General features: G+C 43.5%; 1 protein-coding gene across 6 annotated transcripts in view; it reads right to left on the bottom strand.

The window, feature by feature from the left end:
* BTBD9 (BTB domain containing 9) overlaps window positions 1-19,069 on the bottom strand; it is a 406,941-nt gene that overhangs the window by 54,569 nt on the left and 333,303 nt on the right. Inside the window, exon 10 of one of the 6 annotated variants that reach the window (XM_040644648.1) lies at window positions 4,314-4,876. The exons of 4 other annotated variants lie outside the window; for them this stretch is intronic. In XM_040644648.1, the coding sequence (XP_040500582.1) occupies window positions 4,864-4,876 (13 nt within the window). In that variant the 3' untranslated portion in view covers window positions 4,314-4,863. Of the gene's footprint in view, window positions 1-4,313; window positions 4,877-4,904; window positions 5,556-19,069 lie in introns of those variants that run through there. One more of the 6 variants, XM_040644646.1, reaches the window with a different exon arrangement.

Below are 19,069 nucleotides of genomic sequence, written 5' to 3'. Positions count from 1 at the left end.
GGAAGAGTTCAGTGAATTCTCAACCTGACCCAGGAAACAGGACAATGAGTACAAACGTAGTGGTGACTCCGTGCCTCGTGTGCAGTGGGTGCTCAAATATTTGTTGAGAGAAGCCCCTTCCTTCTTTCCAATGATTAGAGGTACATAAATGCTTCAGCTACAAGTATTCAGAAAACAGTCCTGGAGCCGTCAGCACCAGCTCAACACCAGAGGCGAAGGCGTCCTGTCTGTCCAGGCTGAGGACAGCATGAGAGGAACAAGCACGAGGGGATCTGCACTCCACATGGAACAGGCCTCTTGCCTAAGCTGAGCCCTCTCNNNNCAGCAGGAAAGGAGGGTGGAAACTAGAGCAGAACAGTCCAGAAAAGTTTTAACCACATCAGTTTTCCCCAAGAAACCTGAGATAAATAAAGATTCTTAAACAGAACGAGATAAAAGATACAAGAGAGATGTAGTGTAGCATAAAGCTCTTCCCAGAAGGTTCCTGACTGTCACTGGACATTGAGCTGCAGTTCATTTAATGAGGCCTTTTTAAATGAGTCTCTCTGGATCATGGATTATTATCCCATAAAGAGATCAGGATTCCTCCTAAAGCTCAGGCTGAGTCCTGCCCACTCCAGCAAGCTCTTCCCAGGGGGTGCTTGGCTCACCCTGGGGAATCATCCCTTTCCTGAATCCACCCACTGAGAAGCTGGGCCAATGGGGTTCTTAATTCAGAATTTAGGCAGGGTGGTCACACCTCCTTGGATGGGACACCTCCTCTCTCCAGACCTGTAGGAGGGCTCAAACTTTTGATCTTCAAGACAGAGAGCAAGGATTTGGTTTGGATTAGTCTAAATCTCATTTTCCGCTCTTCCCTAGTGATAACCTTTATCTAATTAACTGTAAGTCTGAAAAACCTGTGTTACCATTCTGTTCAAGAAAACCGCCCCCAAAATATAACCACTCATTCATTCATTCGTAAGTTCATTCATTCATTTGCTCACAAATCATTTCTAGGCTCCTACCACATGTCAGACCCCGTGCTGAGTTTTGATGATTCAAAAATAGGTAAGACATAGCCCCTGACCCTTGAGGGGTAATCGAACAGATCTGTAAATATTTCATAGACAGTCTTTGTGGCACAGAGTTAATGGCTATAACCAGAGCCTCAAGACCAGCAGTGGGTATTCCGAGAAGAGCACAAAACCCCTTCAACCGCATTCTGTGACATCCGGCACAGCGCTAGGCAGAGAGCAGGGGCTCGATTAAAAGCGCTCCCACGGTTTAAACATGGTTATCGAGCTCCTCACGTGGCTTCACTGTGTCTGCCAAAGCCTTTCAAGTCTTACCTTTCAGCAGACGGAGCCTCACATGAAGCAGAGGCCCTGCTACTAAATGACAGAAGAGCACGCTCGGAGCGCGGATGACCTTTGTATTCATTTAAACAACTCAACCTTTCTCAACCAGAACAGTCGTCCGCCTCCGCTTGTGAACCTGACTGCCACATTTGCATGCATAATGTGCCGAAAAGACTTCTTTATAATGTTTACTTCTATGTTTCCTCCCAATGAAATCACCGAAGGGCAAATTTGATTTTCAAATCCGTTTTAAAACATCTGCCTTCCAAAAAAGTGAGAGTAAAGAAATAAGGCTTTTAGATTACAGGCAAGGGCTAATTATTTTAACCGATACCCCTGTGTCCAGGGGTAATACAAATGTTAAAATACAAATGTTAAAGCATTTTTCATGCACACCCACAATCTAATGGATGTTAATATTTCATTAGGGAAAGGCTTCCAGTCAGGAGGTGTGTACTTCGTGATTGTCGAAGGAAAAGGCTGACTTCCTGACCCTTCTTTCACCACAAACTCATCTAGCCTTGTGCTTGAGCACTTCTGTTCGTTGTTTTCCACGAGAACATTTCTTTCAAAGATAACTTAACTATCTATCTTAGGACTTTCAAAATCTTCAAGCTCAAGGTATTTAATATATTTCAGTTTTTTTAATGTATTTTTTTCACTTCCCAACAAGACTGAGGTCGCAAGCTTGTCTCCAGAGGTGGAAGCCCTTGTGGCTGTTTGGGCCCAGGTACGTGACAATGAATGACAGCTTCCGGGGGCTACGTGACAATGAGAGCTTCCAGGGGCTAGGGAGATGAGAGAGAAGCCACTGTGGGGTTTGGTTCTGCCTCCTATGTAAGAGTTTATTAAAGTTCCCATATATATCTTATATATAAAACACTCGTGTATGTCAGCGTCTGTGTATCTATCCAGCCGACACACAGTCTTAGGACCTTAGAGCTGTGGTATGCCAACTTCAGAAGGAGATTAGAGAGAAATCCATTGTATTTTACCTTTTACAGAACTATTTCACATTTTTGTTGGTAACAACACACCGGACTATTTTAATAAACACAGCTCTCAGAGCCTGTAAGTTAGCCTTGTTTTAGGAATGGTGTTGTAGGGGCACCTGGTGGCTCAGTCAGTTAAACGTCTGCCTTCAGCTCAGGTCATGATCTCAGGGTCCTGGTATCGAGCCCCACACTGGGCTCCCTGGGAGCCTGCTTCTCCCTCTCTCTCTGCCTTCTGCCCCCTGCTCATGCTCTCTCTCTCTCAAATAAATAAATAAAATATTTAAAAAAAAAAAGGAATGGTGTTTTATAGATGTGGAGACAGAGGCACAGGCAGAGGAAAGGACTGGGCCAAGGACACTGGGACAGTCAGTGGCAGAACTCTGGTCGAGAGCCAGGCCTCCTGATTTCTAGTCCAGGGACTTTGATTTTGCATTTTCCTTCGTTCGTGTGCAGTTCATGTTGCTGGTAGGACTGCCCACTTCTCTTTCCGGCGGCAAGACCCCGGTGAGTACTTCCAGAGCAACACCACTAGTATCAAGGCTGAGTCCGCAGCAATTTTACATCAACCACAGCTCCAACCTAGATTTTCACTTTTACCCATGTGCACGTTATTTCACCCACTAGCTTGTACCTTCCTTGGGGGCAGGGCTCCGACCTCTCTCCAGCTGAGGGCCTGGGATGCAGCAGATGAACAGTAAACCGCTACCCTGCACTTTTCGCTCTTGGTCGTCATCTGGGGCAGCCAAAATGCAAGCATCAGCCCACTCCCATGGGCTCCTGACTTCAGTGGTCAGGCGGATTCTTGCCTGGCCTAGTCCCCACCTCACAGTAGGCACTTCAGAAAAATGGACTGCACCAATGGATAAAGGTCTGCACAGGCTTCCCGGCAGAAGCAAGGGAGTCCTGAAGGAAGGCAGCATCATCGGCCAAAGTGGAGCCAAGGGCTGGCTGCATTTCCCCAGCCCTCATCTTTTAAAAAACCTTCGGGACTGACGCACAAATGCAGCTGCAAAGAGAGAGATGGTGCTGAAATCTGAGCCTGGCGAGGAGGACGCGGTTTCGGCGTGAACTTCATTTGGCTCTCAGCATCCTTGGCTGAAGCCTAACAACTGAGGTCACCAATTTCAAGGTTTAAGATGGAGAGGTCATTAGCAAATGGTCCCAGACCTCAGGTGCACACCAGATGGAGAGGTCTCTGGAGAACAACTAGAGAGCAGGTAAAAAAATCACAGGATAACCAAGATGTCTGTAACCAACACTTGCTATTTTTATCGAAATGTCTGCTTTCTCCAAAGGTTTTCCTAAGTGAGTATTCTTTTGACCTTCAGATCCTTCCCCTTTTGTGCCATGGCTCCCTTTGGCAGTCTGCTGAAGGCTCTGAACCCCTTCCCAACGGGAAACCAACAGTACAGAAATACAATGCTGTTCACAGACCCCTTGGGCAAAATGACACGGAGGTAAAAAGGACAGGTCCCATCACTTGACATAATTGTGCGACAAAGCACAAGACTTCAGAACCTGGATGGAGCCTGAGACCCTAGATCTCCTTCTACCAGGATCCTCATTTCTCAGGAAAACCTAGGTTAGATGTTCTTATTAAAGGAAAGGAAAGTCTCATTTAAGAAATAATGATGACAACAGTTTTTATATTGCTTCCCCAAGCCCTTTCCCTCAGACCCCCTCCGGGATTTGCTTTTCCTCCTCAGCCCCCCTTTCTAAACAGAATGGAGACCAGGAATTGGCAATGCTGATACAAATTTTAAGTCCTCTCTTTAAAAATACAACTCTGATTTTTCCATAGCCCCTCCCCTTTACTTTTCAGTGTAGTAAAATGAACAAGTCATCTGACCTATACGTTTTTTAAAAGATTTTATTTATTTATGAGAGAGAGAGAGTGAGTGAGTGAGAGCACGAGCAGGGAGAAGGGCAGACAGAGAGGGAGAAGCAGACTCCCCCCTGAGCAGGGAGCCCAACGTGGGGCTTGATCCCACGACCCTGGGATCATGATCTGAGCCGGAGGCAGACACTTAACCGACTGAGCCACAGAGGCATCCCTGACCCATACATTTCTAAAGGAAAACACGTCATTTCAAACAACTTAGAAAGCTACCCCAACATGAACTCTAAATACCCATCACCCTAAAGGAAGCTAAGCAGTAACACCCAAGTCAAATGTAGGGCAAACCGCTTCTGCTCTGAAGGCAAGACCTTCACTTTCATCACGACCGTCCGCCGACACACCATGTTCTATCTGAGGTGGGGTCTCCACGTGAAGTTCCTAAGTAAGAGGGTCACGAGACCGATAAATCCTAATTTAATTAAAGCAATCTTAGTAAACCCCTAAGACAACATGCTAGGCTAGAAATCAAATCCCAATAAACAACTGGAAAATGGGCACCAAGTAATACTAAGACTCCAGAGATTTCGGCAGAAAATGGGTTGTTCTATTGGTACTTGATTAAAAATCTGCTTCCACCTGGGTCAGTGCATTTCACGGGCACAGTCAATTCAGTTCCACGTGCAGAGTGTCAGCGGAAGGCCCTGTGGGAGGAAGCCAACAAAAGCAATCGTTCCCCAGGCCCCAGAGCCATTGCAACGGTGGATCTGGATTCAGATCGGGGAAACAAAGAGCTACGAGAGGATGCGTGTGCGAAATGGATCAGAAGGACTTTTCTCTGAGCAACACAGTAAACACTGGGTCTGTAGGAAACCTGGTCTCTTCCCAAGCACACATTTCTCCCTGCACCTTACTGCTCAGCAGTCTAACTCTGTAAAAGTGCGACTTGCTTGCTTTTTCGTTCTAATAAATTGTCTTCATAAACTGCACACTAGTTCTTCTGTGATTTGGATGAATTTTCAAGCAGACACGAGAAGCAAACAATCGTTCGACTTCAGTTTGCTGTTTAGGGGACACTTGGAAAGAGTCAGCTGATAGGAGAGTCTTTTTTGACGTCTATGTTGTTTTTGAACTAACGCCAGGCAAGGGGTCTATCTTCTCTTTTCTTCAGGACCCCACATGGAGCTCTGCACATGGAGAGGATCAATCTATCATTCTGATGAAAAACTGCAACCTTCTGTGCCAAAAGGCACAATCATCTTTTAAATGGGAGGTCAGCTCAGGCAACTTCTGCATTTGAGTTGCCACCGTTTACCGATGTCCTGGTGTTAGCAGGTCAGACACACCGAAGCGCCAGGCAAGAAATCTGCACGAAGGTCAGCTCTGTGACAGACAAATGGCAGTGCCCGGCGGTCATGGAAGTACCAGGGCTCTCATTAACATGATTCCTAAGACTTCCCTGATATCACAAAATCAACAGCTGTGGGTCTTGCTTAAGCCATCTGATAGGGGTAAGTGGTTACCTAGAGGCCTACAGAAATGGACGAATGAATAGATAATGCGAGCAGTATCTCAGAAGGGGAGAAGCCTGTCTAATGAAAACACAATCTTAATTTATTATAGGAAAACACTGAATTTTATGGTGTTCTGAGCACCTAGGGAAAGTCAGGAGATGCCTTTAAATAGAGGTGGGGAGGATTTCATTCTAAAGCTTGAGTCCATGGCTCTTCTGAAAGTATTTCCCAATGATTAAAAAAAAATCATAGCCAGAACCCCATCCAATCTTGACAGTGTGTGACTCCAGAGAAAAGTACACCGCATAATTGCCCTCTTCCTCTCTCAGGGAAGAGCACCAAGTCATCTAGGGTGAATTCACTTTATACCCAAGATATAATCTCTTATAGGAAATTTAAAACAATAACTTGAGACTTGGCAGTTTTATCATCCAAGCTATTGGGCTAAGCTTCAAGCTGCTAATCCCTTGAGGAAAAGCATCGCCAGGAGACAGCTAAAATGAGCTTAAGAATGTATATAGTCATTTTATTATAAATGGCTACTTCAGAATCATTTTGTTTGACTTTGACTCGTTCAAGGCAAGATTAGCCAATATACATTTTGGACACACTTGGAAAACAACCTGTCAATCAGTCTGTGAGAAGAAAGATGCCTATGAAAATTCATCATATTGGTGAGGGGGAAAAAAACACCCACATTTTGGCTATTGCTAAAAGCCAAGCAGAAACCTCCTGTTACCAAGGATAAGTGGAAAATTACTGCTTATTATATGGTATTCCCCAGTTTACAGAGACTGCAAGTGCTCATTACAAACCGCACATCACACTTATCTTATCATCAGAGAGGGCGGCCAGAGCACGGGCACGGGTGTGCAACACAACACACTCAGTTTGCTAAGCCTCCCTATGGCTGAGGGTATTGTTGCCAATACAAAGGTAACAAAGAAGTGGACTGGCTGAGTGTGCAGGCTGTCTTCCTGCCGTCTCCACGAAGATCTGTGCTCAAAGGTGCACCTGAACTTCCCTCCACCAGGCTGAAGGGAGAAGGAGTGATCTTTATTTATCTACTGAGGCCAAGCCCCTGCCTTCGACGTAGTGTGTGGGTCCAAATTTAGCATGCTGCTTGCTCCCATAAATGTTATCCCTCCTGATTCACTCAGAGAAGATTTGGTCTAGCTGAGTGTGTCAGAATCCACAAATGCCCCTATTCACGTTTGGATCCAAGCCCTTCAGTGACTATGGTCCTGACTGATTGGAAAAGCTTAATTAACGAGCCCATGAGAGGAAGAGGGTGCCCGCCCAGCGCCGTGCCTGACCTAGAGCAGTGGCTCAAAGCAGATCTACCAAGGTAACGCGTGGATAAACAGCAAATGTGCAGTTAACACAGGCCCACGCCCCACAGACTAGGGGCTTTAGTGGGGCAGTGATTCAGCATTAGCTGAAAGATAATCTTCATTAAGGAAGTGACAAAAGAAGAAAATAGTATATCTGAGAGTATCAGTTGTTCCATCCCCAAATACGAATGATTTGCAAGACTGTGTGCCCTATCTTCCCTGTTCTCATCTCCTCAGAAATTTATAAAGTTAATTAATATTAATGTAAGAATATGTTATTAATGCACTGTGAAGGTATAAATTGAAAACAGACTAGAAATCCAAAAACGAATGCATCTGTAATTGTAGATGACAGCACATCCCACGTCTTACTAAACACCTGATTACTGCTTCACGTTATTGTGGTTCTCTGTCCTCGCAGGGCAATATAACCACATCTCCGGCCATGGGAGGCCTTCAACGAGTCTACCTGAAGCACCTGCAAACAGGTAGTGGCTGTAATATGAGGGGCTCAATGGTGCTACGAGAACACCAACTTTAGAATCATATCCTCTTGTTAGTTCAAACCTGTGATCCAACATTACATTAGGGTAGGTTTGGATTTTTATTTGAATTAGGAAAAATGAATTGAGAAGATTCGGAAATGCGAAACAAAGAAACAAGCTTCCATGACCCCCTCCCCCCGCCCCAGCAGACCCTAGAAAAAAGACCACGCATTTCAAAGCTCCAGCAGTCAGAATTTCTACGAAGCCTATATATCCACTGCCAAGTCCTAGAGAATTCAGTGACTCCCTGCAGAATTAGGTAGGAAAAAAGAACAATAGGAACAAGTTACTTTCCGCTAATAGCGGCGGCACCCGTGCCGGCTGCCCTCTTTGCCGGAGCATCAGCCCCAAGGAAGACGCTTACACTAAAGGCTCTGAGGAGCACAGATAAGGAAGCAAGGGATATTATCCAGGTTCTTTCATCAGAGGAAAATCACGACCCCTCTGGTACCAGTTTAATGTGCAATTGCCTGGAGAGAGAAGGACCGACATGATGGTGACTTTCCTCATCCCCTCGAGGTCAAGACCACGAAGCCACGTTGCCGGGAGTGCAAACATTATTTTGCTCTGTTCGGGTTTACTACGTGGGCTCTGTACTGTTGTATAAATTTGGATGAAGAGGTGAAAAGTGTATGAGCAGGAAGCACTCAGGAACTCCCTCCAAAGCAGCTGTAAATGTGTACAATTCCAGATGGTCACCACTCTGAAACCGCACTTCAAAACTGTAAGAAAAGTTTATCACTGACACTCTGTACATAATTTACAGTGCCGTGGTGAAATTCTCTTCCATTCCATTTCAAGGGCTTGTGAAAAGCAAATGTCAACTGTGGGGGAACTATGCTTTACGGATCTTGGCTTAAAACCGAGGAGAAACACACATGCAAGTCTCTTTTGGTAGAAGGAAATAGTCTAATAAATGGCCTAATGAACAGTGTAATGATTTGTTTTAAGTAGGCGATAGGAAGGAAAGGGAAGAAAAACAGAAGCTAATAGACTCCAAACCGAGATAACAAAGCCCTAGGTGATTTGATATAGAGACTATGCTTTTAAAACCTATTTTTAAAACATGAACTATGATACAGCTAACAGGCTGGATAAATTAATATTCTGTGGAAGAAGTTGCAGTAAGAGCAAAATAGAAGATCATATAAAAATGCAAGTGGATTTGTAATCTATAGTCTTCATCACGCCTTCTGGAAGGTGAGTCGACTTCTGACTTGTACTCTTGTGTGATTTTTAACTCAGAAGTTCACAGCTTCCTTTGGTCAGGAAATCACCACTGTTTGCAGTTACTATGTGGGCCAGCAGTAAGCGACTAGGTTCCAAACCCATCTTTTCAGAACCACATCCCTAACTCCATGCTACATTCCGATCATGTCTATATTCTCATAGCCCTTATAGGACTACTTCTCACTATGGTCTTATAGGCCATGCAACATTCTGGGAACAAGGGCTTCAGAATCAGGAGATCTGGACTGGAATCTGGACCCTTCCATTAGCTGAGAACTCAGGGAGGCATCTGTACTCTGTACCTGTCTCAGAGTCTCACGTATAACATGAGAGGCTTCGGCTGTAACTTCCAAGGTACTTTCAGTTAAACCATTTTATGAATACAGGATCCTGTTTTGTATTTTATACTTTGAGTGTGCATGTGCCGGTGTGTGTATGTGTGTGGTGACGGTTCCTGAATGTTCAGAAGTTGTGGACAGCCTGTAAGTTCCTTCGCAGAAGTGTCTTCCCGTCTCCTAGTATCCTCTCTCACGATGGAGCCTTTACCTAGTAGGGTCACTCAACAAATACGAGACTGAATCAAAGCTGGCTGGGCTATGCATTTTATTACAGACCTAGTAACTGAGGCTACTCTGAGAAAATCTGGCCTGTACTTCTAAGGGGTAGATCCCAGTGCACCTTGAAAAATGGCTAGCTTTTTAAGAAGCAAACTTCCTCCCAGCCTAGTCCCTTATTTCCTCCCTCCTCTGAGACGGACCCAAGAAAAAGGGAATGCTGTCAGGCTACATGGAAACAAAATACAATGGGGCATTCAGCAAATGGAGCAGTTGCCTGTATTTGGGAGGAGAAAGATCAAGGAAGAACTCACAGGGCGTTTTTGGCTGGGTCTTGATGGGAACAGGGTGGGTTAGACACATGAAGACCAGCCAGTGGAAATAATGATAATTAGCTGATCTAAAGCATGGACTCATTTGGCAACAGCAATTGGGCCAGACTGAAAGGGAAAAATGATACCAGTAAGGAGAGAGTTAAAGAAATAAAGGTAAGGAAGTTTGGTGCGAGTCCGATAAGTATGGTAATTAGATATTTGAAATCCGAACATGAAGTCTAACAGTAGGGCAGGATATTTGAAAATGAGATGTTTGGGAAAAGCTGGTTGTGTAGAGACAGAAGGCGACTCAGGCAAAGATCTGAGATTTTTGTCAGTCGGCCAACTGGAGGTGCCTGTTCAGGGGAGTAAGGCGTCTCGGCCAGACTGGTCCCACCCAGCAACACTGTTCCAGATACCAAAACAAGAGATGCAGATAGAGTACAGACTGAGGGAAATCACTACAATCGTCTAATGGAGAGGCACGAAGGTCTGAGTTGAGATGGAGGCAGCGGGAACAGAATAAAGAAAGAAAGGGTATCAAAGAAAAGACACGGTTCCTGACTGGCTGTGCAGGGGCAAGGAAGACGCAAGAGTCAAAAGGATAAGATGCCCAGGAGAAGGGGCTTACCACCAACACGAGCAGGGCTTTACAGGGAAAGAGGACAATGAGCTTAGTTTTAGACAAGGTGAGTTTGTGAAGCCATTCGAGAAGGGGACAAAACTTAATGAAAACTATGAATGAAAGAGACAGCAGAAGCCAAGAGAATAAATCACATAGTCAAGGAGGAGTGCTGTTTTAGCTCTAAAAATTGGTTCTATGTATATGCTGGATCCCTGAATTCACAGGAATACTAGGTTTTTCCTTTTCCTTTCTTTTTTTAAAGATTTTCTTTCTTTCTTTTTCTTTCTTTCTTCTTTCTCTCTCTCTCTCTTTCTTTCTATCATATGAGTGGGGGGGGGAAGGGCAGAGGGAGAAGGTAGGAGGAGGGAGAGAGAGTCCCAAGAAGACTCCATGCCAAGCTCAGAGTCGGATGTGGGGCTCAATCCCATGACCCCAAGATCATGGCCTGAGCTGAAATCAAGAGTCGGACGCTTAACAGACTGAGCCACCTAGGGGCCCCTTTTCCTTTTTTTAACCCAGGAAGAAAATCTGAGCCCCTTAGCACTCTGGGATATAGCTGAGTCGGCCTTAATCATGGTGAGATTACCAAGACAGCACTCCTCACTCGGACCCAGAGACAAATGGAGGCAGGCCACTTTAAGAAGATATGATCGAAACTACAGTGACTTTTCTTCCTGCTGCCTTTGTTCGCTGACTAATAAATAGGCTCTACTTTCCTTTTCCTGCAGAGGTACATGCTGACTATTCATTTTTATACATGGATTTCTCTGATGACATACTCCGGTGTCTCTCTGTGCTCAACTTGCTTTCCCTCATTAGGGTTATGTGATTCTGGCTTTAGAGGCCCACTGAGGGGCTGTCTGCATTGCTTTCTCAGCAACGCCTCTCCCAGGGAAGGGGTTCATCAAGGCTTGGTCATGGTAAGGGGTGCCTCTGAGGCATCACTCTGGATGGTGCTGGGACAGGACCCTCTGCAGCCATCCTGAAACCATGGGAGGGATCCAGAGCTCCAGGACTCCAGAGTGAGGTCTGTTCTGTTGGATAGACTCTACCTGCCCTGCTGGGAGAGGTGCCTGGACTGCCTGGACAAACGGTTTAGAGTTCCTCTCCAGAGGATAAGGCCAGTTGTTTTTTTTTTAAACCTTTTACTCTAAAAATCTAGAGAAGCAATTGAAACATATTAATCTGACAAACTCGGGATTTTAAATCAAATCAATTTCCAAAGTGAAAGGGGCACAGCTGGCAAACAGGTTTTAAAGCACTTGGCCCCTCCATAAAGAAAAACTTCACTCTTCCGAAGAGTGGTTAAAAATAAAGGTAATGGACTTCCAGCCAGTAAGCGATCTCAAGTGATAAACTGTTACCAGGGGATCCAAGTCATTAACTTGAGGGGCAAGGGTAGATGTGGAGCCCAGAGAAGACGGGGCCTCTGGCAATGACTGAAATTGTGGAGAAAGGCTGTAAATGAATCAGCGATAACAGATCAATAGGGGATTAATAAAGAGAAGTTGGGAAGACACGCTCCTGGGCTACGAGGACTACATTATTAGGGTCAACGAGCAACTTTTATGCTCTCCCACAAACTCTTCCTTGCTCCATGGACTAGCCTCTGAACGGGGACGGACAGACTTCCTGCGCGAGCCCTGTGAAGGCGACAGCTCCGGACGGCAGCCGAATACACGGAACCGACATGTATCATGACTGCAGACAGAGTGGTAGCACTGTCCGTCCATTCACTCAGACAACAATACAAGTGCTAGGTCCTCGATAGGCTACCATGGGTAAGAATAAAATAGACCACATCCCTGCTCTGACGGAGCTTACGTTCTAATGGGGAAGAACAACAGTAAATCTAATACTACGCTAAGGAATGGGTCATTGCAAACTGCACTGTCAGCTCTGAAGGACAATAGCTCAGTTCTACGAAAGGGAATAACAAAGCACTCTGATTGAGACAGGTGATCGGGGCAGATTTTCCTGAGAATGTGGCCCTTGAGCCAAGGATACTGGGAGTTAACCAGTCAAAGCACAGGGTGTGGGCTCCAGATAGAGGCCGTGGCAGGTGCAAAGGCCCTGTGGGAAGGCTGAGCATGATGCATGGTGGGACATGAGAGGAAACCAGGTCGATGTGAACACAGACAGCACAGGAAGACTGATGCAGGAAACGTCTGCAGAGATAGGAGGGGGCCAGATTTTGTAGGCACTCTAGGCCATGTGAAGAATTTAGGTCTTTATCGAGAGAGCAATGGGAAGCCAGTTGAGGGTTCAAGCAGGTATAAGGTCAGATTTGTCCTTGAAATGTGCCACTCTGGCGACAGTAAGTAAACTTGAGGGAGGGTACGGAGGGAACATGGTGGGGGCAATTAGCAGAATGGAGGAGAGGAGAGAGATGATAGTAGTTGAACTAGTGTGATCTTGATTGATTCTTGTCATTTGGAATATAATATTAGTATGAAAGTTATTCCATAATGAAAGAAAAATCTTTCTGACCATGAACATTTTAAGTGTGCTTACACAGCTCACTGAGAAAGTTTTATTGAGGTCTGTTCATTTTTTTAATGACAGGCACAGAAAAAATTATTATCTTCACAGAGTAGGGAAAAGAGCTCTCAGCTTCTCCCTTCCGATCATTGCTATCCAAGGGGACTTCATGTCCTTCCCGCTCCCTCACCTGTCAAATGCTGTGGGTGGGGAGAGGTCTCCCCACTGGTGGTCCACAGAACCTGCTGATAGCTCTGAATTTAGAACCTGGCTCACCTACTTAGCATCAAAATCTACTTTCCACATGGATCCCAACATATGGGTAAAGTATTGCATAAAAATTTTCTGTAGAACAAAAGATAAATGCCTTCTCTAGAAGGGTAGGTATGAGTCACTGTCTCCTTACTGATGTTTTCTACTCCAAAATATTCATCTACTTCTGGTACTTTATAACTGTGTGAACAACAGTCTGATTAACACGTGTCTCCAAGTCTATTCTAATGGACAGAAGCCTTCTACAGGGCAGGCTCTGATATCGCTGCCTCATTAGCCCAGGGGTCTGCCTGGTATCAGACCTGTCCTCCATGTGTATATGTGTTTTATCTGAATTGTTACCTTTTTCATTTTTCTTTTCTTTTTTTTTTTTTTTTTTGCCATTCCTCTTACAGGTACATGTTTCTTTATCGTTCAAGTTCTAAAACTCGTGACAAAATTAACACCAATGCTTTTGACCTTTAAAAAAAAACAGGAAAGAACATGACTGGCTTTTTTCATTACTGTCAAAAGCTGTGTAGAAAAATGGAATTAAGTCTGAAAAGAGGAAAATAAAATCTCCATCGAGCGTTTTTACAGTGACAATAACACAACCAGAGCCCATTAATTGGCTCCCTCTTTAAGAAGGAGCAAGCAAGCACACTCCTCCAACCTCGCAGGGACAGGCGTCTGGGCAGATAAGGGTAACTAGCTGTTAGCACAGCAGAGACTTGGAAGAAATAGTAATATTTCAATACAGGACCTCTGCCACAGCCAAGAGCTGCAATCCCATCCTGGAGACTAAAACTTGACACTTTGTATGAACTTCTTCTGTCTTTGGTCTCAATGGTGGAGACATTTCCTTCTTTAAAACCCCCTTTTGTTCTATTGCATCCCATTAACGGGGCAAGCCCTCTGTGCACAACCCCTAGGTCGCATGGTTAGCAGCAACCTCCTGGAACCAGCCCAAGATTTTCGTTTTGTTAAGTATCAGGCTAAGAAACAAAGCTGGCGGAAAGGAGGCGTTCTCAACTTTAGCACGGACAATGGCCAAGAAGATACACAAATTCACAGGCAAGGTAAATGGTCCAGGATCAAATGTCTCATTTTTCAATCTTGCTACACTTTGGAAGAGTTTTCTGAGGCTGTAACTCTCCACCTTTAATTTATCTCGTTGTCCTCAACCACTGCAAGCACTTAGAAAAAGAAACATGACTCCCTTTCTAAGATTCCTGGTGAATAAATAGCAGCAGCGACAGAAACAGACCCCAGAACAGAAGGCTGCCCTTCCCCAGGACTAAATGACAGTATATTCAGCAAGGAGGACATGGATATTCTGTGATATTAATACCATCACACCGAAGACCAGGGAGAAGGTGAGCTGACCCCACAGAGGCCTCTCCAGGTGACACAGAGGCTGTCAAAATGCTTCTCAGGGAAGGCACAGGGGAGAAGCTTTCTCAAGATGCTGTGACCCACAGAGGTGCTCCAAGGTCTCAAGGAGGCCGGGCCCCTCTGAGAGGGGAACTCAGGCAGAAATGGACTTTCGCAGTCCTGGGGAAAGGCAAAAGGAGGAAGTACTCTCACAGAACTGGGCCTTAAGGGGCCCGAGGGGAGAAGAAGCATAAGGAAAATGTAGCTCAGGTGTCCTTTGCAGGGAAGCACAACTTGTGCTCGGGGTAAGTGGCTTCAAGGTTCTGGAAAGCTCCTAGGATATTGCTATGGACAGCACTTATTTAATTTCTTTAATTTATTGCTGGCAGTGAATAAACCATGCCAGTCTGCCGGCATATGCTGCGTAAATAACACAAGGACAAACAGCTACAAAAACATTTACAACTGCAGCAAGAAAAAACATCTTTTTCAAATAAAGTCTTCTTTTTGATTGTAAAAGAAATATATGTAAATTGGTCAAAAAACTAGAAATAATTTACATAATCCCAGTACACAGAGGCAGCCAATAACAACATTTTGGCGTATCTCCGTTTGGCTTTCTTCTTCCATGTTTTTCCCACTTGTGACAATACTTCTATAGTTTTGTACTCTGCTTCAAAAATACCTTATTATATAAGTATTTCCTTACGTTATTAAAAATTCTTGACAACATTTTTAACGAACACTGAGGGTGGAGAAGAAAACTTATTTAGGAGGGAATCCAGATAGTATATCTGGCAGGCAGACTGCTCGTGAGAAAACTCAGCTAAAAACTAGAAATCCTAGGTAGTTCTGGATTATGGCTATAGAATTCTTAAGTGGAAAAAGAACAATTTCAGTCATATCAATGATCAATTCTTTGTAACTAGTAATTTATATTTGCTAAAATGTTTGCCAAGGGCATAGTCTTGGACAGATGATGGCTGAGATGATTAGCATTTCTATGGACAAAACGATCAGTCTCTGACACCATAGTGTCTATGACACCATAGACAAAGTGAAGAAATGGCTAAAAAATGAACATGAATGAAGTCAGTAAGTTAAGGAATATATGCTGGCAGTAAACACGACAGCTGTGTAACGTGAGAAAGGGACAGCTAGGCACAAGGAAGGAAAGGAAAAGGATGTGGGGTCATTGGGGAGTTCAACAGCCCATGTAGTAGAGCTTTTGGGGATTCAAGCTGAAGACAGATGACACACGCTGACCCTTCTCCCTTCCTGGAAACCAATGAGGTAACATCAAAGAAATACAAAGGGAATACACTCATAAAGGTGTTGCAAACTGGAGGAAAGACATAAGCAAATCCAGACTTTTGTGAATTTCTGGAGAATGGCAGAGGGATGGATGTTATTTACAAATCTGAGAGGAGCAGGGTAGGTCTCCATCTCGAAGCAAAGCGAGCAGGATAAACCAAAACGGCCCACACCTAGCCGTGTCACTGTGAAATTTAACACCTCCGAAGCAAAGCGAGCAGGACAAACCCAAATGGTCCACACCCGGCCGTATCACTATGAAATTAACACCTCCAACAATGAGAAGATCCCAAGGCTTCTACAGGGAAAAATACATTACGACAAATAATAAGAATCAGATTCTATGACATTTTTCATCAGTAACATTAGATGCTATTTGGCAATAAATCCAAGCTTTCAAAATTCTGAAGGAACTGAGTTCTAAACCCAAACTATGATTCAGGCATGCAAGAATTCTGAAAATTTGCCTTTCACATACCCTTTGTTTCTGAAAACAATTCTGAATACATTCACTCTGTGCAATGCCTATGAGAGATCTTGACTGAGACCCACAAAGTCTTACTTAGCTTTGGATTCACCCAAGAGAGCGAACAGAAAACACTATGCCACTAGAGTAGCAGCGGCATTTCTCTTTAGTGGGAGTCCCTGCAGTGGTCTATACCACTGAATAGAAGCTATTCCCGCTGGCATGCAAGATGACAGCTCAGGTGAAAGTGGGCAGGTGCGGAGCCACTCTGGCTCAGAAGCCTCATATTCCAAATTGAAACTATTATCTCTTGAAATAGCTCCATAAACAAAGATTCCAGAGTTTTCACAAGGGACGTGCCTAGTCACACAAGTCATCACACTCGGGAAACCCAAAGCTATGGCTTCCAACCAGTTACTTATAGGCCTCCCAGGCCAGATGCAATTTACCAATCAGGGGTAATTTTCATCATAAGCAATGTCGCCTAATAGCTGACACTCCACCTCTATCAGGTTTTCAGGGGAACAGATCTAAAAAGGTAACTGGGCTCAAGGTCAGTATCTCACTACAAAGGAAACAGGGTTTGTTAATCCTTTACCCACATTTTACAAGAAGAAAAAGAAATCCAAGAAAGAGTGAAACCAAGCTAGATAGGAAAGAAAAAGAAACTTTTGTTATATAGTAGGCCTAGGAAGCAATCTGTTCAAAATTAACCAATAAGCAAACAGTATGCCTCAGAAACTTCTGTAAATAGGAAAAAGAGGCAATTAGAAACTCTAAGAAAATAAAAAGCTAGCTAATATGAAGCTATTTACTTATTACATGGGGAATAGTTGTGAGCAAATCCATCTGATCTGAATACAGTACAATACTTCCAAGAGGGACACAAGTTGGTGACGTAGAGTATTTCCCTCACCGGACATCCAATGAATTATAGATCCGTAGTGAGCAGTGTTTACACAATCACCGTATCGTAATGAGTTTCTAGTGGTTTTCCCTTTTCAAGACCAATTCATAGTTAACACAGGGAAGATTTAACTATAAGTTACAAAACAGAAAATAAGTGTTGTAAATCTTTACAATGCCAACATGGCGGGACGGTTAACAGAAGATGGGGACAGAGAAAGGGAAATGTAGGGTGGTAATGTCTTCATACATAGTAGGGAGTCAAGGAATACTCTCTACAATTGATGTATCAAAATACAGAGATTTAAGTATATTGTTTAATTTTAAAAGGTAAGTAGTTAGCAGAACTAAAGAGAAAAATATAACAAAAAATGAGAAATAGTTAAGTGAGCTAAATTCCTCATTCTTTATAGCGAGGAGTTAGTAAAGCTGATAAATAAACACAGATATAAAAATATTATTTATAGTTGAGATGTTATAAAAACTAAAAAAAAATAGTCAAAAGCAGTTAATTCTGAGGAATGGAGCACAAGACGGGAAGGTAAAATTTTACTTTGCACGTATATCTTTCTGTATTGTTTAAATTACTTTTCCATGCATAGTTTACATTTATAATAAAAAAGCTGATGTTAGTGTCCTACTGTATTGACACAGATTTAGGGTTCAACAATTTAGAAGACAGTAGAGAAAAGGAATCGAAGATTGGAAAGTGAAATCTTTTGGAATGAGGCTAAAGGGTACAGGATTAGATGATGTGAAAAAAGAGGGGTAAAAAGTAATTTTATAAAATCAGCTAATACATTTGCAACATGGATAAACGTCAAGGGCACACAGAGAAAGACAAATAAATACTGTATAGTCTTACTTAAACATGTAATCTTAAAAAAAAAAAGAACTTATGGAAACACAGAACAGGCTGGTAGTTGCCAGAGGGGTGGGAAGGGGATGGGCGAAGGGGATCAAAAAGCACAAACTTCCAGTTACAAGATCAATAGGGTCTGGGGATGGAACGTACAGCACGGTGACTACGGTAAACGAGACTGTAGTGCATATTTGAAAGTTGCTAAGGGAGTAGATCTTAAAAAGTTCTCACTGCAAGAAAGAAAACTGTGAGGTGACGGATGTGTTAACTAAGTTACTGTGGCGATCACTTCGTTATATATATCATTATCCTGTACACCTTAAACTTACACGAGGTTACATCAACTATATTTGAATAAGCTGGAAAAAACCCCAATCAGTCTATACCAAAACATGGTTATCTGTCAGAAAATGAGCCTTTATCCTGAGGGTAAAACAAGCAAAGCTCCAACGAAAGGACTTAGCATAGCAGTAAAGGACAACATCCTGCTCCAGGAGCAGAGGGTCTTATGCAGAGACCCTGGGGAATCTCATTCCCTAGTTATTTTGCAGAGGAGCAAAAATCTCTCCTTTGATTTCCCGACGAGGTAGAATGCTATCAAGAGGCACAGCTGGGATCCCTAAAGATCCTACAGAATTTCATTTATAACATGACTCACATTTATAACATGACTCACATTTATAACATGACTCACATACTTTATTTCAAAAAAAAGGGAGGCTATAATTTTTGAAGCTAATAGAATCTTCTCTTGAGGACTGCCCTGGAGTATATTAGTTAAAGAGGAAAGGCTTTTCTCTTTTGTCGTCTGCATATCTTCTATTTCTTAACACCTAACTCGAAAATGAAAGGCACACTACATTCGGTTACGCCTCCAAACATAAAGTCACAACCTTCAGTTTCATTGATTCTTAGGGGGTTAAAAGGCACTTGCCTTCTTGCTACTACTCTTGTTCTTATATTATTTATTAATCTGTAAAAACACGTATCACTATAGCATATAAGTGCTAACGCAGAAGGTTAAAAACATAAATTATTTAAATCCACCAACTAATGGAAACAAAATACCAAGAAAAGGGGAAAAAAGATGTTGATGACTTAATACAAAGCTACGGGGGTGGGGGGG

Source organism: Ursus maritimus, unplaced genomic scaffold (genome assembly GCF_017311325.1).
Source record: "Ursus maritimus isolate PB19 unplaced genomic scaffold, ASM1731132v1 scaffold_30, whole genome shotgun sequence".
NCBI classification, from domain to species: Eukaryota; Metazoa; Chordata; class Mammalia; order Carnivora; family Ursidae; genus Ursus; species Ursus maritimus.
The sequence above is the reverse complement of the archived record's forward strand: the minus strand, read 5'-3'. Positions and strand labels throughout refer to the sequence as shown.